Source organism: Chionomys nivalis, chromosome 24, assembly GCF_950005125.1.
Source record: "Chionomys nivalis chromosome 24, mChiNiv1.1, whole genome shotgun sequence".
Lineage (NCBI taxonomy): Eukaryota > Metazoa > Chordata > Mammalia > Rodentia > Cricetidae > Chionomys > Chionomys nivalis.
In genome coordinates, this window is record NC_080109.1 from 50,905,918 (window position 1) to 50,929,245 (window position 23,328).

Here is a 23,328-nt window from a genome sequence, read left to right on the forward strand (position 1 = left end):
AAAGAAACTGCTTGGCCTGATAGGTCAGAACATAGGTGGGTGGAGTAGACAGAACAGAATGCTGGGAAGAAGGGAAGTGAGCCAGATGCCTCCTCTTCTCTCTGGTCAGATGCGATGGAGCAAGCCGCCAGGTCAGACATGCTGAATCTTTCCCGGTAAGACTGGTGATACACAGATTACTAAATATGGGTTAAGCAAGATATGAGAGTTAGCCAAGAAGAGGCTAGATATAATGGGCCAGGCAGTGTTTAAATGAATACAGTTTGTGTGTTGTTATTTCGGGTGTAAAGCTATTATGCGGGAGCCAGGCGGGACGAAAAGCAGGCCTGCCCGCAGCTCCTTCTACAGACTGGTTTTGTTTTATTCTTCATAGAGATCAAATTCTGTATAGTAATTTGCCTGAAGATTTGGAATTTGCAGCTATTTGTAATTTCATTGCAAAGAATACAGATAATTTAAATTTCAGTCTTGGTTCACTATTTGGCTTATGTACATCCTGAGCTAGCAGTTTTCCACTAGGAATGAAAACTCATAGTACCCCCTGTTTCCCACCCCCCACCTCAAACCAAGGGATGTGTGGCAACTTCTGGATTACTTGTTTTCTTGGGACAGGGAATCTCAGTGTATCTAAACTAGTTACATAGCCCATCGTGCCTCAGCATTGCAGCTTCTTGGATACATACGGTTGTTGTCACAGCTGAGCAAAGCCTGTGCTACTGGCATCTGAAGGTTAGAAGCTGATGCCACTGCTGAATAGTTTGCAGTGCATAGGACAGCACCTCACACTTAACTGTACAACCCACCATATCAACAGGTTGATAAGGTTGCTGAGGTTAAAAAGCTTGTTCTATGTCCGCGTCTTACACACTGCACCTGTGAGAAGTCCAGACAGGCTGGGGAGATTGATCAGTGGGTAACGTGCTTGCCCTGTAGTCATAATGACCCGAGTTTAGTTTCCCAAGGCATGTAAGGAGCTAAGGGGAATTTTAGAGTGCTGGGGTGTTTCTGTAACCCCATCAGTAGGGGGGTTAGAGACAGAAGGATCTCTGGAACTTATTACAGGCTAGCCTAGTGTAATTGATGAGCCTCGGGATCAGAGAGAAGAGACCTAGTCTCAAAAAAGGAAAGGTGGTAAGCAATTGAAGAACATACCAAATGTCAGTCTTGAACCTCTACATGCACATGTGCATACCCATACTAACAAGTCACACACACACACACACACACACACACACACACACACACACAGAGAGAGAGAGAGAGAGAGAGAGAGAGAGAGAGAGAGAGAGAGAGGAAAGAGAGAGTCTTGCTTAAGCAACTTTAAGAAAATATTAACTGTTCACTGGGTCCAATAAATGAAAGGGTGTCACTTTACTGATTTGCATCTAGCTGCTATCATTTTCCTATCATGAATAGAATGGAAAGGTGGTAATATTCACATTTAGAACATTTCTTCTCCTTACACTGAAGACAGTTGTCATTGCAAAGAAAGAAGGGAGTGATTTTAACAAAACTCGACTGTGTGTCTTAACTTTTGCTTTAGGTGAAGCTCTTTCCATTTCCTTTACTCTATTTGAAGGAAATTTAATCTTCCCAGAAAGCCAGCACAACCACTGTCAAGTTCTGAAAAAGAATCAGATTCTAAAACATATCTGATGGCCTGCCAGCTGCCTAAAAGTCACATGATTTTCATCATATAAAAAGAATCTAGCCTCTAATGTCATGGCTGGAAGTTTAGCTGCCAATAGTCACATGTCATACTGAATTATGCAGGGCACAACTAAAAGGAAATTTGTTAACAGCTGGAAACCAAGCTGCCCTGTATATTGTGGAGGCACTAGGAGTTGAGGGTTCACTGTTAAGCAGCTTTCCTGTGTGCAAAGTGTTCTTCTGGGAGGTGCTTCTGCTTTTTCTGCAGGACCTGAACCGCTGAGATTCTCTCTGTGCTGCTAACATGGTTCATTTAACTACAGCTTTGCAGACACTGGCCTTCTTTTCACTTGCTCCTGGCAAGGGAATGAGTTTTTCCTGGTGTTAGAAGTGAAAAAGTTAAACAGTCGGCTGTTCAGCATGTTTAAATTCAATAGTAAACTAAGTAATCTTCACTAAAAAGCTTTTTCCACTTGAGGTGTGTATTCCTAAATTTTATGTAGTCCTTACTGTTTATTACATAAAATGTCACTCCATTCTTAGCAGCCGGCCCGTCTCAGGTGTATTCACTTGGATCAGCGCCTATTTGACAGTGATTAATGGAACTTATACCTAATACCAATAAAATATTTACTTATAAATAATAACCGTCTTCTGGCAGTAACTATGATTTTTTTGCATTTTAATATATTTTATAGTTTATAAAATTATTAATATATACATAAAATTTTTAAAGATCTGTTTATTTTTTAGTGTATGAATGCTTTGTTCTGCATATATGTGTATCACATGTGTTTTTGGTGCCCAGCTAGATCAGACGAGGTCATCAGATCCCCTGGAACTGGAGTTACTCATAGTTGAGAATCACTATGTGGGTCCTGGTAGTTGAACCCAGGTCCTCTGGAAGAACAACACATTCTCTTACTAGTCATCTCTCCAGCCCAATTTATGAACACTTTTTTTTTTTTTTTTTTGGTTTTTCGAGACAGGGTTTCTCTGTAGCTTTGGTGTCCGTCCCGGAACTAGCTCTTGTAGACCAGGCTGGCCTTGAACTCCCAGAGATCCGCCTGCCACTGCCTCCGGAGTGCTGGGATTAAAGGCGTGCGCCACCACCACCCGGCTTATGAACACATTTTTAATGTTTTAAAATAGTTTTGTTGCTGGGCATGATGACACACACCATTAATCCAACCACTCAGGAGAGATAGGCATACCTCTGTGAGTTCAAGGGTAACCTTGTCTGCAGAGCAAGTTCCAGATCAGCCCACACAGTGGAACTGTATCTCAGATTTTGTTGTTATTTAGGTGTTACAACGTAGGTATGGAGGCAAACGTTTTCAGATGCTCCTTTCTCTTGTGTACATCTTCTGATACCCCAGGATTCCCCTTTCCATTTCTCATATCAGCTATCACAGATTGTGTGTTAGCAGGTGATTGTACTTGTCCGAGTATCTTGGCATTCTTGCTTAATCTCTTGCTCACATTCAAAAGATTGGAGCATGGTGTCCCTGACAAGCCACATGGGCTGATGATGGCTAAGCTTTTGAAGCTGCTTTTAAGCCCTTCTGATGACAAGGAATGTGCCTGCTATTCCTCTAATCATCAGCCTTCAGTCACATCCTCTACCAATTGCCTTTGGCCATGAGAAGAATCCTAATATGGCAAACTATACTTGACTTCTCTTGTTTCTCCCAAGTATCTGGAGTATCAGAATTTAGAATTAGTGACTACATACCTCATTCATGACTAGCATCTAATTTTCCATAGAGGCAAGTCTTAAGTATTTTGTGTTTTTAAACTGTTTTGAAATTGCTTTTTCATTAAAGTTTTCTGAAAAGTTGGACAATATTATGAAAGTCCATTAGATTTCAGAGGACAATACACAAGCATTTCATAGAAAGAAGATGAAGTTCAAGCCTGTTAACAAGAGAAAGAGATCATGCAACTGCAGGCACTCATCAGATGAAGTGAAGCTGGTAGACTGAACTCTAAATCTGAAAGCAGTCTGCACGAATTCTGGAATATACTTTCTCCCCCTGTGGCTCTAAAGACTTCTAAATTAAGGCTGCTTGTGTATCTATATGTGTTAGTTTAAAACCTCAATGCAACAATTCATATTGTTCAATCTAGAGCCCTATCGTTTATTTGTTTAATCTTGATACTTGCTTTATTTATTATAACCAAAGTACCCTACACTTGTAATTTATATACTGGAACTTGTGTTTATAATAAATTTTGGAGGAAGTAGAGAATACATTTTTGTGGCAGAATATTAGATTTGATTTTACTTAAAGCTGAATTTAGCATCTGTAGGAAAGTTTCTATCCCTGCAGGTTCTCAATTCTCATTGATACCCTTAGATTCTGATCATGTTTTAAAATGGTTTCCAGATTTGGTGTACCTTATCTAATCTTTGTAGTTAATCTGGATTTATACTGTACTTAGTCCCCAGAAACAGTGGATTGAGACATTTCAAAATAAATAAGTACATATATGTCTTAAGAGCTGTTTTTTTTTTCCTCCTTCTACACTTGAGCCATTTTCTTAGTCATCTGTCTGCCATTCTTTGTAACAAGAATGAAGGACCTGTGAGAAACAGAAGGAGGAACTAACATGTTATGTGCCTGCAGACTCTCAATCTAGCTATTTTACCTTCTCATTTCTCTACAGTACTGTGAGGGATGCACCTTGGGCCCTGCCATCTAAGTAGCAGTGGGAATCCACCATTGTTAAAAGTTCAGAGCAGTAGCTTGCCTATTGGCTCTGAGCTGGTCTCAATGCCAAGGCTGACCAGTCTTTGTCAAATATGACTCAGTGTACAGAAGAAGGAAGAGAGGACTATTGCTGTTGATTTGTTTGTTTTGTTATGTTTCTTTCCCAATTATCCCATACTACAACATTCTTTGGAATAAATTCCAGAGAAACAGAAAAATAGTTATTATCTTGCCCATGTTATGGATTAATTACTTAAAATGCACTTTTCTGAGTAGACATAGCTTCTAGTGCCTTTGCAATTTTATAGAAAAAGTGAAAGAGATTCAGGTCTTCCGTAGCTGTGTTCTTTTCACTCTGATCTGCACAGCCCAAAGAGACTGTCATTCAAAATCAGCAGCTGTCAGAAACTTCCTGCTGTTTTTAGATGTTACTGCTCTCACCTGCATTTCGATAATGGGTTCATTCACTCGAGATTTCAAAAATTATTTTAGCCTTTAAGCAGAATACCAAGTTGAAGAAGCAAGAAAAGTCCTAAATAGCACAGGTTTTGATTTTGGTCTTTCTAAAACTTACAGTATTTGAGAGCTCGTGGGTGCTTTGGCAGATAGTTATACAGTCATGATTCTGTCAGGATCAGCGTGCTAAGGAGACTCTGGACCTGGAGGCCCTGCCTCAGACTGGGAATGTGTAATTCTTGCTCACATCAGTGTCTTATGGCATCTATATATTTTTGTCATTAAGAATTTTTACTTTTTAAAAAAATTTTTACAGTGGAAAGAGCTGTAACATGAGTTGTTAAATTAGTTTTTCTTGGTTTAAATGGGTTGATGCTGGTGAAATGCAGGAATGCCTGGGCCAAGTGCCTGGATTTTCCTAAGTCATGCAGGGTTAATCCATTGTTGCCGGGTAAACCTCATATCTCCAGTAGCCGTAGCACTTACTGAGTATTTCAGGTTTGCCAGCATAATAGACACCACTGATTCATCACCTCAACTTTATTGCCCTTTGTCCTGTTTTCTGATGCTCCTCAGCTTCCCCTCAGCTAATGAACTAGGTATGTTTGCAGGGCTCTGACAAAGCAGAAACCACCTGTTGTGACCAGAGGCCACCACCAAGGCAAGCAGCTCTGACTCTTATTTCTCAAGCTCACAGTGGTCAGATTTGGACATGAGAATGCTAGTAAGACATTCATGGGATTTTTTGATGCTTTATATATATAACTAATATTCATTTTAAGAATATTTTGAAAATTATTTTTATTTTGTGTTCATTGGTGTTTTACCTACAGGTTTGTCTATGTGAGAGTATCAGTTCTTGCAGTTACAGACAATTGTGAGATATATGTGGGTGCTGGGATTTGGGTCCTGGGTCATCTGGGAGAGCAGTCAGTACCCTTAACCAGTGAACAATCTCCATGGCATAAATAGGCAGTAAAAGGGCCAAGGATGTAGCTCAGTGATAGAATGGTTTCCTGAAGAACATAAAGTGTTGGGTTTGATCCCTACATATGCCAACAATCAAACAAAACCAGTGTGAGAAACAAAGTGGTTTTCTAAAGTTCAAAATAAGAGCAACTGCTTATATTGTCTAGGGATACATATGTATAATAACTGTGAGCTTCATTTGCAATTATAACTTAAAGTTACCATGTCGGAAGGGCAATGAAATTGGATGGGTGTGCCTTCACAGGACACAGAAGGCAACATTCATGCTCTCGTGGATGGTGAATGTGTAGGGTTCTATTATTGATTTGTTTTATTATTTATATGTATACTTTCTGTTGGTAGTAAAAAGAATACATAAAGAATGCTTTAAAAGGTCTTAGCATAATTCTCATTCCTACTCTTTTGTATTGATATTTTTGGGTTACAAAAATATAAAAAAAATGAGGGATAAACATCTATAATGCACCAATCCCCTAATATAATGGCTTGTTCTGTTTTTTAATTCCTTTATGTTTAATGTCTCTGTCTTCATTATAACTACAATGTATGCAGCTATGTATCTTTATAATACACAGTGGGCTGATGGTCTTATGTTGGTTTATTGGTATAATAATAACTATGAGTGAGCAGCTTAATTTACTCTCCCTCCATGGTATGATGTTCTTTCATCTTCTCTGATGTGGAATGTCTAGAAGATTCTTGCATTAGTTCAGGATAGTTTTCCAGGGTTTAAGACATTTGAGGGATGACAGTGATAAGCAAAAAGAGCCAAACTCTCCATCTTTATGGAATTTAGAATCAAAGGACTAACAGTTTCTTACTGTATTTTGCAATTTTAATTACACTGACCCTTTTTAAACTTTCGTATTTTTGTAGTTTATTCTACATTATTTTTATTTTGAGTGAATTATAGATTCACATCCTGTTGTAGGAAATAATAGTGATTCCCTATACCCCTCCCCACTACCCTCAGTGACTACCTCCTATATAACTATAATATAATCCTAAAATAAGGAATTAACATTGATTCAGTACATCAAGATTATTCCAGTTTCATCAGTTTTACTTATGCACTGACTTGTATGTCTGAATAGATGCATTTCTATTCCATTTTACTACATGTGTACCTTGTGAGCACTACCACAGTCAAGAACAGAACAGGGCCCCTCGTGATACTCATAAAGCTTCCTCTCTGTTCTCTTTTGTCATTGGCAACCACAAATATGTCCTCTATGGTTTTATCACTCCAAGGAGGTTATGTAAGTGGAGTCATGCTGGTTTTCACTCAGCATAATATTCTTGAGATGCATCAAGTATCCTATGCATCAGTAGTTTGCTACTTTGTTCTGAGTGACATTTTTTATTTATGGTTATATTTATTATACTTGCTGAATGACATCTGGGCTATTTCTAGTTGTTCCCTATAATAAATAAAGCTGCTATACGAACATTTCCTCAGTCTTTGTTTAGAGACTTAGAAAAGAAATTTTGTAAGACTGCATATCCCTGTCCTTGGACATCAGTATCTGTTTTGCTCTCATTTTTGTGATCTTTCTGAAAAACAAGGTAAGTCCCTGAATGGTGTAGTTACTGGTTTTAATGTTCTGTGCCTCATAATACATGCTTGTCTATGTAGATAGGAACATCTTTGTATTGCTCTTTTATTGTGGAGTTTAGGGATACTATTGACCAAGGGCCTGTGAATAACAGAACTTCCTTTCTTAGTTGTGGAAGCTGTGAAGCCCAAGGTCCAGATGAAAGTAGATTGTCTATAGAGAGCCAACATTCTGCTCTCACACACTGTCTTTCTGAAGTAACCTGAAATAGTGGGAGGGGGGAAAGGCCTCCTGGACCACTCTTTTATGATGTAGATTCAGTTCCTCTTGGAGATTAGGGTTTCAGCATGTAAGTTTGGGAGCCATAACCATTCAATCCATGTATCTTTGAAATAGTGAAGCATATTCTGTTACATTTCTGATTTTCGTTTTAGTTGTTTATTGAGGAATGGGACCTGTCAGAGGTTCCTATAGTTCCAATTCAGTGAAAGCCATTGATTTGTCAATTGGATGGATGGCATTTGGAAAGAACAAGATATACATAGTGGGGATTGGCACATTTGAATTTTACATAAGAAGCTCAGATCTTACTACTATCTCTTAAAGTTACTCAGATATCTATAGCTTTGAAATCTTCTAGTCCAAAGGAAACCAAAGAGCACAGATAAACTGTTGGGCTTTTTGAATGGTGAAAGAGAATACTGGAGCTTGACACAAAGCAGACCCAGGACAGGATAAAAATACACAGATGCTAGCTGCACACTTAGAATATGACTCATTTCCTCCACCATCTCCACCACACACACATCCCATGTGCCCCCCCCACAGAGCCCATTTGTCTCTCTGCATCACACGCACGTAATCCATATGTCTCCCCCACCACACACAGACACCTCATGTCAACTCAAGAACTCTGGTTCTATGTGTATTTTCTGAACTCTCAGAAAATAAAGTAGAAAAGTCAAAGGAAGATTGTATTTTGAGAGTTTTGTTTGTTTGCCGCCCCTGCTTTGCTTTTGTTTCTTTTTGAGACTCTATAGCCTGGATTGGCCTGGCAGGTAGACATTAAGCTCAAAGCAATCCTACCTTAGCTTCCCCAGTTGGGGAACTCGCGATAAAAGGTTGGGGTTCAAGGCAAAAGCCACCATGCCCCACTTATTTTCCTTTAAAATGAATGGCCCTGTCTTCACTTTTCAATAAACACATGGAGTCCTGCCCCAAGGGCTGAACAGGTACGTCATGGCTGACTGTAGCCACAGCCATGACTGGCTACTACTTGTCCGGACCAGGTAAGCAACACACCCCTGATGGTTTTTCATCATCATCATTTCTTCTTTTATCGTAGGGGAAAAGTCGAAAATCTCATCTGAAAACTGATATACTATGATTCTTCTGGTTCCATTGAACTGTTCACCACCCCAGAACCCCTTCACTTAGGTCTCTTCCATGTCTTTCTGTAGCCTCATGTTCCTGCCTTCCTCTGTGCTGTATGTGCTATTTCTACCCTGTCTACCTCTTCTTCTGATGCTTAAGTCTCCTGCATTTGTCAAGTATTCCCCAGTAGACCTCAGGTACAGCTCCCCTCTGGAAATTTTCTGAGCCCTACCCATGTACCCTTATAATGCTTGTCCTTTTTCTTCTGTGTCCTGACCCAATGTGTGATCATTTTTTAAACTTTCATTTGCTAGTATCAGCACGTTTGCACTACAGACCCTTGTGAAGACAATGGCCATATCCATCTTATGCATTGCCTCCATAGCACCTGGTACAATATACACATATGATAGCTATACCTTAAGTATTTGTTGAAAAAATCAGAAAATAGCCATTTGCCACCAAAATGGCCTAAAGGGTATAATTAGGAATTATTTAAAATAGAATTAGTATCTATTTTAAGTTTTCCATATATTTCTGTAAAATCCCTGCACTGCCTTAGAGGTTTACAAACTATAATAATTCTTTTCTGTTTGTTTTCTTTCAGGTGGGGACCAGGGCCTACTGAATTCATACTTTAGTGACTGGGCAACGACAGATATCAGGAAACACCTGCCATTTGTGTATAACCTGAGCAGCATTTCAATATACTCCTACCTCCCGGCATTTAAAGTGTAAGTGCAGACAGCTTAACTGTTGTCAGTTATGGTGAGTGAGGGGAGTGGACTTTGCCTTTTGGGGAAAAAGAATAGGTGGGTACTTTGAGGAAAGTTTGCTCTTGTAAGAAACATGGCTGCAATTTTGAGAGGCTTGATATTACCCACTGCTCTATACTTGAAGCAGCCCAGAGACATTCTACCTTCTGGAACAGGGTTCCTCTCTGTTTTGGTTTGGAACACAGAACATGGAGTCCACAGACAAGGCATAAACCTATCCCCTGCACCATACTAGCTGCTGAGCTGTGATCTCCCTTCCCCCTCTCTCTCTCCCCTCATCTTTTTTTTTTTTTTTTTTTTGGTTTTTCGAGACAGGGTTTCTCTGTGGTTTTGGAGCCTGTCCTGGAACTAGCTCTTGTAGACCAGGCTGGTCTCGAACTCCCAGAGATCCGCCTGCCTCTGCCTCCCGAGTGCTGGGATTAAAGGCGTGCGCCACCACCGCCCGGCTCCCCTCATCTTTCACAGAGAGGATGCCTACAGTCCTCTCCAAAGTTTTTGTGTGGACTTAGAAGAGGCAGCAGCTATTGTGGTTGAGAGGGGGACTTTGCGACTGACTGCACTCAGGTCATATCCCAAAGTTGCCACCTAACAGTTGCTAATTCTAGGCTCGAGCCTGACCTGTTCTGCTTCGTTGTCTCTATGGAATTATTGTGAGCATTGAGAGCTGTAACCATCAGGAATGTGCCTGCACTGAACATAAAAGGTATTTTGTGCCACCCCATTGTAGTGTCTATCAAACTGTGAAGACCTGAGACCTGTTCTTTAGCTTTCTGACTCATCTGTGTTGAACTGAGAAGATGATTCAGACTTCTTGAGCAGGGGCCTAGCTGTCAGGGCAAAGATATGAGTGAGGCTCTTTTGGGAGTTGAGCTAGTCTTTCCCATCCCTGCATGGCAAAGGCATTCTTGAGTGATTAGGATAAAGGGGGCATTTATCTCTCATATCTCGTTATCCAAATCTTCTCTGTACATCTTGAAGCACAGTAATGAGCATGTAATGTTTCCTTTTCATTGCTTTTTGGGAAAGACTCTGTGAGCATCTCCAGATGAGGATTGTAAGTATTTTGTGGTTTTCTCTCACTGTTTCCTTGCATATCTCTGATAGGCAATCAATTCTTTCCTCCATCTATGATAAGATAGGCAGACTCTTAAATATACCCCTTTTCTGAGTAAAGCAAGTAGCTCAGGATTTAACATCACCAAGACCATAAATGTCTCTTCACTCCTTGGGCTTATAAAAGACAATCTGTGTTGTATGCCATTATGGATCTGGTTTATTTTAATCCTCATTGGCTCATAACTACTTCTGATACTTAAGCATATTCCTACAGACATGATAGCTTGGCCCCCAATAGCTGGATTTGTCTATAGTAGAGCAGGTGCTACAATCCAACTAAAAAAATGAGTATAATAAAACCATGTAAGAGTAAAGAATTTTTAATGGCATGATCAGTGCTCTGGGTTCTGTAGTGAGCAGGTGTTTTGCAGTGAGTACCACGTGGAGGCATGAATCTGACATCGTCCATTTAGCTTCAGTTCCTGAACATGATGAACTTAATGTTCTTGATGCTTCTGGTTCCCTGAGGCTTAGTCTAATCTGCTTTCCATCTTACTTGCCAATGTCAAACAGATCCCACCTTTCTTGGACAGCTTGGTTTGCTTGAGCACTCCTTGTGTTTTTTACCACAGTAGCAGAGAGATTAGCCTTAGTGCTAGGGAAGAAGAAGGACTATTTTTGCTAGAGCTTTGGTCCATATTGCCCAAGAACCCATGTTTCATGTGCTCTAAGTGAATTTCCCAAACACAGCTAGAGATCTAAATGGTCATAATGTCCTCTTCCTGGTGCAGTGCATGATGGCTCTGGCAAGATCCTTGATTTTTTGCCATTTCTGTAGAGTATATGGCACACTAAGGAAATCAGGATCAGTCATCCAATAGTCAGCTTGCAGGCTGACAGGAGTTTATGCTACCCTCAGGTAGCTTGCCCTCAGTAGGGCCAGTTCTTCATTTCTGTCATATGACTGCTCAAAGTCACATCTTATCTCCTCTGACTGCTGCCTGGTTAGGAATGCTGAAACCGTACTTGAGAGCTCATTTTCCCTTCCCTCTGACTGAAAATGTTTTTGGTTTTCTTCCAGAAACTTAGCTTCATAGACATTTCCCTGTTTCCTTACATTGGGAAAGGGATAACAAGATGTAGGTAGTTCCATTTCTTTTATATTTTAAGTTACTGTATCAATGCCAAAATCATTTTTTTAGACTGAATTAGCCTATCATAAAACCCCGGGCCACCATAGCTTTTTACAGAGAGACCTGTAAATCTGTAGCCCACATTGGTTTCAGAATGGCTGGTGCTCCCCCGGGCTGAGTAGCTCTGGCCCATGCTTGCCTCCCATAGTACACACACACACACACACACACACACACTTTTAAAAATGTGTACTATTACGTATAATTTCAATTCAGATGGCCTCATGGGAATGGACATATATTTGAGCCATGGAGTAGTAAGTCTAATGCCTTTCTGCATATCATCTGGCTAGGGAAAAAAAAGGAAAAAGACTAAGGAGTTTCATAACCTTTTGTAAACATAGTTTCTGAAAACCAAAAGTAGCATATTTCAGAAGATTCTTTTTAGCATTATTTGAGAACAAAAATGCTTTCTTTGTTATTTTAAAGTCAATTTTTAATTGTATGCATTAGGAGACAATTTGTAAATGTGTTTCTGGACAAAATATTGTTGTGCTTAGCATAATGTTTAAGGTAGAGTTGGCTTTTTTGTTGTGTTTTTGTTTTTGTTTCAAGACAAGGCTTCGCTGTAGTTTTTGGGGCCTGTCCTAGAACTAGTTCTTGTAGACAAGACTGGCCTCGAACTAACAGAGATTCGCCTGCCTCTGCCTCCTGAGTGCTGGGATTAAAGGTGTGCGCCTTCACCACCCAGCTTAGAGTTGGCTTTTAATTATAGCTTTTACATAATATAACATATGCATAGATATACACATACACATATGTGTATATATATATTCAAATTAAGTATATGTGTATATATATACATATATATATATATAAATTTGAGTTCCACAGTGCATATGTGATATGTGTGTGTCCATGGGTTTAAAACTTGTTTTCTCTAATTAGAAAGCCTTTTTTATTCATATGGTAGAGACTTTGATTTATGCATAGTACTAGGAAAAATACCATTAATCTTTTGAAAGTCACTGTGTTGCTGCCAGTTTAAACTTCTTTTTAATCCACTGACTGATTATCATGCTATATAAAACATGTCTAAAGTAAAGGTATAGAATCACCTAGTATTGCTTTATACTACTGCAGGAACTTATTAGTCAAATTAGTTGACTAAAAATCTAATTTATAATTTCCATATAAATAGTTTCACTTTCTCCATTGACTTGAGTTCAGATATGACCTTAGATAGAGTATAGTGAAAAATGATAATTTCAGACTTTACTGCTTAAACTTGTCAGAGATTTTCATATATGTTTCTTTTTAAGACTTAAGACTTTCAAGATTTAGTATGGCTGAGTCCCAATCAGATATATTTTAAATCATATTTTTCTGAAATAATTTGACCCTTTAGCATCTGAAATTCTATTCTTTTATTTCTGGTTGATATTCCAAGGTCCCTGGGACACCCTTGTCTCAGGCTCACCCCATGACTGTTTTCACCAAAACTATAACAGGGAACTCTTTTTCTTTTTACATTCCCACATCTTTACCTAAAATCCTAAAATGAGTCGCTCCTCAAGCTTTTTATTGATTTACTTCACCATTCATTTTCTTGGTGATCCTGGAATGTGTTTTGCATCAACCCTAATCCATTTGGCAACAGATTAAGTGTGCAGAGCTTCTTTACATGAGCTCAGTGCTGAAGAACCAAGTAATGGCTGCAGATACCTTGATCCTTTTTTTTTTTTTTTTGGATCTTTTTTTATGTGTGTTGTTAACTAACAGTGAACTTCAGAAGTCCCATTTCTCAATGTAACCTAATTTCTAAGTGTTTATCTCTGTTATCTCTGTTGGGTATTCTGCCTCTGATCTTACTGCTGCCTTCTCTACCACCCAACTCTTCATCAACATGGAGAAAGTTTCTGTATCAGATTCAACTCAGCCTTTACGTGTTAGGTTTTGTTTGTTGTATTTTTTTAATGCTATTCTTCTTGAAAGCAAACATTAACATCTTGCACATGCTAGGTAAACAGTCCATTGCTATGCCACACTCTTTATGCTCTCAAACCAGCTTGAAGAGGCATTCCGGTAATAGGCAAAAAGGAGTAGAAAGAGTGAGATCTCACAGACAGAACCATGGGTGAAAACTGACATCTGAATTAGAAAGGGGCTCATGGAAGGAAAAAAAACCGATTAAATAGAAGATAAGCCTTTCTCACAAATATTGAATTCTCAGGCTGTATACTTCATTTGTCTTGTATGTATCTTCCATTTGTGTTATGCAGAATTTTATTAAATTCTGTTGTCATTGTGTAAAAATTATGGATTTACTCCCAGTACCACAATATAAAAAATTAAAGAATTTCACATAAAACCTAAGCTTCCTCTGAAAAATCAAGTATCTGGTGGGATGTCAGATATGATCAGTGGAGTCTGTAGAATACAAATGCTTCATTTCATAAGGTAGGAAGATCTTTGGGGATAGGTGTTGGAGGTATGAAGTTTGGAAGTGTGTATTGATATCTTAAGTGAAACTGTAGAATAAACAGATATAAAATGATTCTCCCAACCCTGAATGAGATAATTATACTACCCCTTTGGAACATTGCAAAATAAGGGATGGAAGGAATGTAAGTGCTGGAAAGTAGGAAGAAAGGTTATACAATGACATCATCTAGATGTGGCATAGCCTCTGTATTCATGAACTCACAGCAGCTGTGGTTTCTTGCTTCGAGCCTACACAAGACAGGCCCTGTGAAGTGTCATCCAGGAGTAGGGAAAAAAGCTCTTGGGGCTTTACCACTTACTGCAGAACTACTGGCTAATGAGAGATTATGGAAGAGGGAGTTATTATTTTTAGGTGTGCACACAATGAGCTGACCAGGATCCAGTGGATAGGATAGCTCCAAACCCATAGTCTTGATGGTTCTGACCAAACTCAGTGGGTTGTCCCCAAACAATAAATATCATGAATGTGGCCAATCTGTAGGGAAGAGGGAAGTGTATAAGGCGAGGGGGAGAAATAAGAGACAGTAGGAGATGAGAGCATCAGAAGGCCATATGTACATCTGTAGAATGGTCAAAAAATAAATTTAATTGCAAAGGAGTCAGACATTCAGGAGATAGGTCTGAATGAGACAAGACTATTAGAGCTGCTAGCACATAAAATGTTCATAGCCACAACATAAAATGATATCATCAATGGACTAGTAATTGGTAGAATTCCCAATTACCAGTAATTGGTAGACTCCTGAAGACTGAACCTGAGGAGAAGGAGTGCTTTAAAAGACCTGGAACAGGATGCCAGGAGACCCAGGAAATCGTGGTATTGTAGAAAGCCTCACAATGAAAATGTTTCCAAGAGAAAGGAAGACTCTATGTGAAGTGTTGTTGTAGATAAAAATGACACCTTAGAAATGGTACTGCGCACACAATATAAAGATCACTGATGACTTCAGCAAATGTACATGTAGTAGAGAGGTGGGGAGATCCTGGACGAAGTGAGTCTGAGGGAATGGAGGTTGTAAATGTACACAGCTTTCCCAGATACCTGCTTCAAAGAGGAACAGAAAGGTGATGGCAGTTGAGTGGGGAAAGTATTATATTTTTTTTCTTTTTGTAAAGAGAGAAGGTATTACAATATATTTCCAGCAACAGGAAAGGCATATGGAGGGATGTCTTTAATAAAGCAGAGAACTTGAGGAGAGAGCTGGGAGTGATGTCTTTGAGGAAGGGATCTAGTGTATACTCAGAAAGGTTGTGCTCAGAGTGGACCAGCACACTTCATCCTCAAAAACATGAGGGAAATGGTTGTGTATGTGTGTATGGATGTTGGTAGGTGGGTGCAAGCTCCAGATGGATTGATGAATGTTCAGTCAGTTGGTAGAGGTGGAGGACATGCTGTCCCAGGAGAGTCTTCCTCTTGACATTATGAGATTTTGTGGAGAAATGCTGGTCTCAGGCAATGCAGCTGACAAGGCTCAATCAAAGCTATGAAGTCTGCATTGAGTCCTGATGTTCTGACTTCTAGGACACTGTTGAGAGGGTTCATTTGGAAGGCAAGGAAAAACTGAGTATGTCGTATTGTTTGTAGTTTGTATCTCTGTCTGAGGATGGGACAGGAATGCTTCTATGTTTCACATCTCTATTGTACTTGGTGCATCACTGCTCTGCAGAACTAACCATACCTAGTGGACACTTGACTGTGACTTTTTAAAAAAGACTTGTACTAGATCAAGTTGGCCCTGAACTTGAACTTGTAACAATATTCACTTCAATTTCTCACTCTTAAGTGTTGAGATTCCAGGCATGAGCCATGATGCCAGACTCCTGATTGTGGATGGGTGAGAGGAAAGGAGTATTCATCAGTAGGAGGGAAGAGCTGCTGTGCAACTGTCTCCACATTTGTGAATCTGAACAGGCATGGGAATGAGTGGTGATGAGCCATTGTAGAGTGGGCAAGAGAATGCCTGGTATCTTTGGTGTGTTCCCAGAGGAGCCATGCAAATACTGCTTTCTTATCTTTAGTATCTCATAGAACATTGCATATAAAAAGTTGACTGATAAATTTGCTACTGGGTGTACCCTTCTGGATTAGTTCCTTTCTGTTTTAAACAGGTCTGTTACCAACTACTGAACTGAAATAGGCATATATTGTCCATCTGATCTTTTGGTAACATCAGGTCACAGGGATTATTTCAACAGCTAACATAAGCACTATTGTTGCTGGCTTGGGTTCAAACTATGTCTTGTGATCTGGATGACTCTTTAGAGATTCTATCAAGTTAAAATTAGAATACTTATTTTAAGAAATGCATGCAAGCTGATACAAATCCCCTTACTGGGTCAGAATAAACGGCTCTTAATAATTTAGAGACAATTGTACCAAACTTGTTTTTTAAATTCCTAGCTGGTGATTTTGTGTATAAACCCAGGGTATGTCAGGAAACCACCTTATTGTTCTTGTCATAATCTGGAGTCAAGTGAGTGTTATGTTCTCATAGTTACTACTGAATGAAATTCCCATACCCCTAAGTCTCAAAAGACTGACAGTTTTCCTTTTACTTATAACCTTACTCTTATTTTATTTTGATATGATTCTGTTGGATTTTTACAAATGACTAAAGGATAGGAAATGATTTCTAAGTCATTCCCCCATAACCATAATGTACACATGAAAAATTATCTGAAACTTGTATGCAGATGAATTAAAACCTTGGAAAACCAGACCAGAGTTTGATACCTTTTGCTCATTATTTTCATATAGTAGACTATCAGATAAATAAATCCTTTAGACTCCTTGGATATTCTGCTGTAGCGGGCATACTAAAATATAGGTGAAGGATCACCTAAACTTTTGTGGCCCGTGTGGGACCCAGACAGTTCTCCTCATACCAAGATAGCCCTACATGATTTCCAAGAACATTCTCTGCTATGACTGTCTAACATAAAACTGCCAAGTTTGTTCTCATTTCCATTCCTGAGCTGCAGTTTGCTTTCCATCTAGCATTGCCTTCTCACCCCTCTGCCTCCATCACTCTTCACGAGTCCTTAGGTTGGCCCAGACCAACACAGGTATCATCTCTAACATGTTCTCTTGTTCTTGCTCTCTACTGCTATCCATTTTGATAGTGATTATGTATATGGCAGTTCATCTAACTACTCAAGTATGTAAGTCCTGACTCCGTACTGCACCAAAATAAGGTTGGCCTCAGCTGAAGTCATAACAGAAATCATTGGCTGCTGTCAGTGAGGTCTTTCACCATTCTTCCTTCTTCCATGCTTTTCTCTACTCCAAACTCCTCAATCTTCAGGGGCTATTTCTTGTCTTCCCTTAAATAATCTTCCCCAATTAGCATTTTAGGAAAGCTACTCAAATCCTACATTTTGATTGCTTTGTTGCCAGAAACTGTGGTCATTATGCCATGCTATTTTTCACAATCCTGTTTATCTTCTTGTAACAAGAAATTCATTACCTCAGGTCAGAAAGGCAGTATCACCCATACCTCAGACTCCTTAGAACAGTGGTTCTCAACCTGTGAGTCAAGACCCGGCTTGGGAGTTGAAGAACCCTTTCACAGTGTCACATATCAGATATCATGCATATCAGATATTTATATTACGATTCATAACAGTAGCAAAATTACAGTTACGAGGGAGCAATGAAAATAATTTTATAGCTGGGGGCTACTACAACATGAGATTAAAGGTTCTCAGCATTAGAAAGGTATCTAAGATGCTAGTATCTTAGCATCTACTTCAAACAAGCATCTACTTCATCTAGTATCTTAGCATCTACTTAGCATCTACTTCAAACAAGCTTATTAAGAATTTAAGACTGCTTTGTCTATAAAACAAGTATCCATTGGATTCAGTTTTTTTTCCTCTATTAGGGTAGAATAAGTGAAAATATTATAAAGGAAGAGGATCTTTTATTACAAAAGGTAATAGTAATTTAGCTGATGAGTATGGGAAACATGGCTTTGTGAATATGGACCACAATTAAACACAGGCCTATGCTAACTCCAAATGCCATTGCTGTTGACATTTAAGAGGAAGACCACAGTCCCCAACATGAATCCAGGGAGGTTGTGGGCAGGACCTGAAACTGGAATGCGCATTCTTGCCCACAGCAGAGGACTGGAGAGTCTATGAGGATGGGTTGGATCATTACGTCCTTTTTCCACATGCAGCTTGAAGTCCCATTTTACAGACTGAGATAAGGAGAGCAGCTGGGGAGGCCTTAGATGATTGATGCTGAACACAATCTATCTGTGGGCCACTGTGGACCTAAGATACACCATTATTTTTCCTTTCTCCCCAAACTTTGTTATAAACTTCATCCTTCTAAGTAACAGTCTAAGTAATTTCCCTACTGGTTACTTCTATTGCAGAATCCTTGACTACACTTGACATATTCCTTTTTCTGCTTAGATTGGCTGTCCATAGGTGGGGAATTAACAAATTAACAAACAGTGCCTTGTAATAGGCTATCTGGTCTTAGAATAGCTCTGAGACCAGATAGCCTATTCAGTCACCAGCCATGCGATTGAGCCTTGACAGTTTAAGCCTTTGTTTCCCTATATAGTTGTTTTAGAAATTAAATGAGGTATGATGCAAATGCTAAACAGAGTCTAACATATGTACTTCAAAAATGTGTCAGCTGACTCCCAATGGCTTACAGCTGTCAACTGTCAGGACAAGTAGGTTAGAAAGGATAGTTACTACCTAATGTTTCAGTATATTTTAATCATCTTTGCTACCAAGTTATAACAGTACGGCATTTATATGAGGTACAGGTTAATGAAAATGTAAATGTTAGTATGTATGTTGAGATTTAGTCGAGACCAGCCTGGTCTACAGAGCTAGTTCCAGGACAGGCTCCAAAGCCACAGAGAAACCCTGTCTCGAAAAACCAAAAAAAAAAAAAAAAAAAAAAGAGATTTAGTGGCTTGAGTAATAGAGAAAAATAAAATTAGTGCTATGGCTTAAAGCAGGAAAGTTGCATCAGAAGTGGCAAATAATAAGACCTATGCTTCCTTATGTGAATTTTCTTGCATAGTTTCTACTGTTAGGATTAGACTGGGCTTGTCACCACCTCTGTAACACACACACACACACACACACGCATGCACACACGCACGCACACACACGTATCAGATCTCTGAGACAGAATCCCTCATCCTCATCATCACTGGAATATTTGAAAATGATTACTTGAATCCTGCCTATTTTTCTCAGGTGTTGTCCTATCCTTACTTCCTGCAAAAGCCTCTTTCGTAAGCCTACCTATATTGCCTTGGAATTCCTGTAGCTCTTAATGTCAGTGTGGCCCTCGTGGCCCTGACTTGCTTTCTTATACTGATTATTTTTATGTGACCCATCTTCATGCATGGAAAAAAGCCTGTTGTGGACATAAACCAAACATAGTGCTTGGGATATAATAGTTACTTATTTAGGACCTTAGGATTTCTATCCATTTAAGTATAGAGTGGGGAAGATGGATGGGATGGAGAGAAGGATGGAAAAAAAAAGACTCTACATGTAAAATAAAGAGTTTGAGATATCATGCATCTGTTTTCAAAAAAGGCATGAGGTGGACTAAGCAAGCAAACCTCGAGGAAGAGCTTTGTCAGTTTTACTTTTCTTCCATGTTCACAGAACAGTTGTGATCTGTTGTGGGAACTGAACTCAGGTCGTTTCCAAGAATAGTACCTGTTTTATCCTCTAAGCCATCTCCAGCCCCAGTCTGCAGGGTTTTAATATACCTGACACTCAAGAAACATCACAACATAGTAGGGTGACTTTAGATAATAATGTACTATATATTTTTAAAATGCTAGGATTTTCAAAGTTTTCACCAAAGGGATATGATACTTCAGGAAATGTATGAGTACACGGATATAATTATGCAACATGTATATATACCCAAACTCTACATATTCCACATATATCAGAAGACTACATTACCCTGTAAGCAAGTATTTTACTACTTAATGTTTGGGCAGGTCAGAAGAGATAGCTCTCATTCATTCCCAGTTGAAATTGGAGCCAGGCCACAGATTTGTCAAAGATATCCTATGTTTCCAGTTCTTCTGTAAACTGGCAGGCTACAGACAACATGGTTCTGCTGGCAGGAGTTTTTACTTCTCAGAGAGGGTAACCACAAACAAGCACATTCGAAAGACAATCACTTGACTTCTATTGACCAAATAAAATCAAATGGACCATGTTTAGTATGAGGTAGGGGATTACCTGTTGATTAAGGGGAGAATGCATACTTACTCTTCAGTAACTTCACCAAACATGGATATGGACTGCTTCTAGTTTGACTAGAAGCAATGCAGTTATGACATTGTGATGTCTGCTATTGCAAATACATCTCTTTAGGGTGTGTGCCTTAGAGCTCAGCTCCTGGGAGGTTGAGCATGAGCATTATCAGAGTGTCTCCTATTCTTACAGTATAGTTTTCTTTCCAAATGCTACCACGGGATGGAAGGTGCACAACTGAGGCTACATATAGAAAAAGGTGCTGATGCTCACAATCCATTCACCCTTTCTACCTGTTTATTTGGCAGGTTTGGTGCAAATGCCAAAGTTGTGCACTTCCTCGGACAAATCAAGCCATGGAATTACACTTACAGTTCCCAAACAAAAAGTGTCAAATATGAATCTCAAGACCCAAGTGTGAGTCACCCAGAGTTTCTAAACCTGTGGTGGGACATCTTCACCACCAGTGTTTTACCTCTGCTCCAACACTATGGCCTTGTCAAAGATGCCTCTTCCTATCTAACGATGGTAGGTTCTGTTTGTTTTCACTTTTATTTCAGGAAATTCAGCGCTGTGCTTTTAAAATTTGATATTTTGATAGAATTCAGCAATTCAGTATTATTTTAAGTAGAGGTAGGACCGTGTGGGGGAAAGCTATGGCCATCTTAGAGCTTGGAAATGATAACAACACCTAAAAGCAGAAGTAGATTGTGTGGGAAATTTCAATAAATACATGCTTTCAGAATTCTTCTATATATCCATACATTGTAACTATAGAATTCTGATGGTTAGATGATTCCTAATATTGTAAATCTATACAAAGAAAGAGTGCTTAGGCTAGGCATGCAGCCTAGTAAGGGAATGTTTACACAGTATGTGAAAGCCCTACCTTCCATTTCCAGCACTGGGTGGGAGAGGCGGAGGAGAATATTACATTTATGACTTAGAGCCTCAAACTTTTAACTACATCTTTTATTTGCCTGCTTAGAAAAATGGATTTTGTGTGAAAATTACAATAGAAATACATAATAAATAATAAATACTGTAGGATTATTAATTTCCTGTTTTCTTCTCATAAGATCTTGAAATGATCCCTTTCTGGGAGGGACATGACACTTGTAAATTTTATTATAACCACCTTCATTAGCATGTTTTCTGATTTTAAAGGTACTTTAAAGGTTTGTTCTTCATGATGAATTGGAAGAAGATGAAGAATGTTATTTTACATATTAAGTTACCAAAATCAAAAAACCAAATCAATAAATGAGGTAGTATCCAATATAGGCATCAGAAAAGGAGAAATAAATAGCATATTCTTAATCAGTCCTGTATCATAATACCTATTCACAGCACTGGCTAGCAACATAGTAATTCCTTCTCTGCTTAATACAACCAGTTCATTCAACTGAAAAGTTACTGTTAATATCCCCCCTCTTTGTAGATAAATGATAAGGTTTAGAGAAGTCTGGAATTTTACTCATGTAAAAGGTTATAGTAACAACTAGGACTCAAACCCATGTTTGAACGACTATAATCTCTATGAGAATTTATCTCTAGAGCCAATAATTAAGTATAATATTTGATTGCAGAAGAGGAAAGAATTTTTTTAATTGAATAATCTATTTGGTTAGCTCCATAAGATTGACCTTAGGGACGTGTCTCTTAAAGGCTGTGAGGTAGAAAATGATAAACTGACCATGTCTTTAACACCCAATTAGAAGGCAAAGGCAAGGCTGATCTGATGTCCATGTTCTTGCTTTGCCTGCACTCTGATTTTGCTCTGTGCCTAAACTCCTCGGAGCTTTAGAACATTTCCGTACATGGATTAATGGTTTTTCACATGTCAGTAAAAACCCTATACCGAAACTCCTTGGAGTTTAAGTACATTTAAATACTCATCTATAATTTTACACATCAGCAAAAAGCCTTTAAAATCTTGGGAGTTTCAATATATTACACACAGTTCTAACATTTATCCCAGTGTACCAAGTATAGAAAAATTATTCTACCATTTTTTTTCTGTTAAAAGCATTGCCTATTTTTATTCATTCTTCTTACAGTAAGAGTTCCAGTACTAACTCAGCTTAGGGTTTTTGAATGTCAGCACAGACTGTCTTTTTCGGTACATTTAATTGATTGGCAAGCCATATGCAATAAAAACCTAATTTAAGGTAGAGTAGATTTGCTGCATGTCCCCTTCATTCTACAACACAAGAGCTGAGAATTTTAAGTCAAGAAAAGGTGAAGATGGGAAACAAAAACAGTTGTCTAAAACCAAGCAAATTATCAGATGCTGCAAGAATAGATGCAACTTGCAATCCACATGAAAGCTTGAACAGGAAAATTTGGTACAGCCTCAAACCACTTAGCTTTCCTTCATAAAAACAATGAGTTGAGTGTGCACTGTCTCTCTCTTGGGTAAGTTCTCTGTGAAGCACAGTATCTGAGGAACCATTTTGTTTAAGTTCTCAACCTTTCCAAGCCCACACGGATCAAGAATTTATTGAGATTTGTGTTCCCTTGTCCGTCCATCTTACACTTTTTACTGAACTGTTTGCAGCTTTCAGACTTGGTCTATACACTGGCTTTCTCTTGTGGCTTCTGTAGAAAGGTATGCAGAACTTAAACATTAACCCTAATTACTGTGTTCTCCCAATGTTTTCACCAAGTCAAGAAGTCTTCATTTTTTAGGGGAAAAAAAAATCATGTTGGCCCTTGTATTCTTGTCTTTTTGTTTGTTTGTTTCATGTAATACTTTTCAGTTTTTGCATGATGACTCATTTTGGCTTTTCTCATGTTCTGTTTATTGCATTCTTTAAGTTCATCGGAAGTTCAGCTCTTAAGGTACCTCTGATGA

At 38.9% G+C, this 23,328-nt stretch overlaps 1 protein-coding gene across 4 annotated transcripts in view; it reads left to right on the top strand.

Annotated features, from left to right (window-relative positions):
* Positions 1–23,328, top strand: part of Gyg1 (glycogenin 1) — a 32,550-nt gene that overhangs the window by 7,225 nt on the left and 1,997 nt on the right. For 3 of the 4 annotated variants that reach the window (XM_057756712.1, XM_057756715.1, XM_057756714.1), the window contains 3 exons: positions 9,348–9,474; positions 20,780–20,999; positions 23,032–23,082. In XM_057756712.1, coding sequence (XP_057612695.1) covers positions 9,348–9,474; positions 20,780–20,999; positions 23,032–23,082 — 398 coding nt within the window. The remainder of the gene's footprint in view (positions 1–9,347; positions 9,475–20,779; positions 21,000–23,031; positions 23,083–23,328) is intronic. The other variant, XM_057756713.1, reaches the window with a different exon arrangement.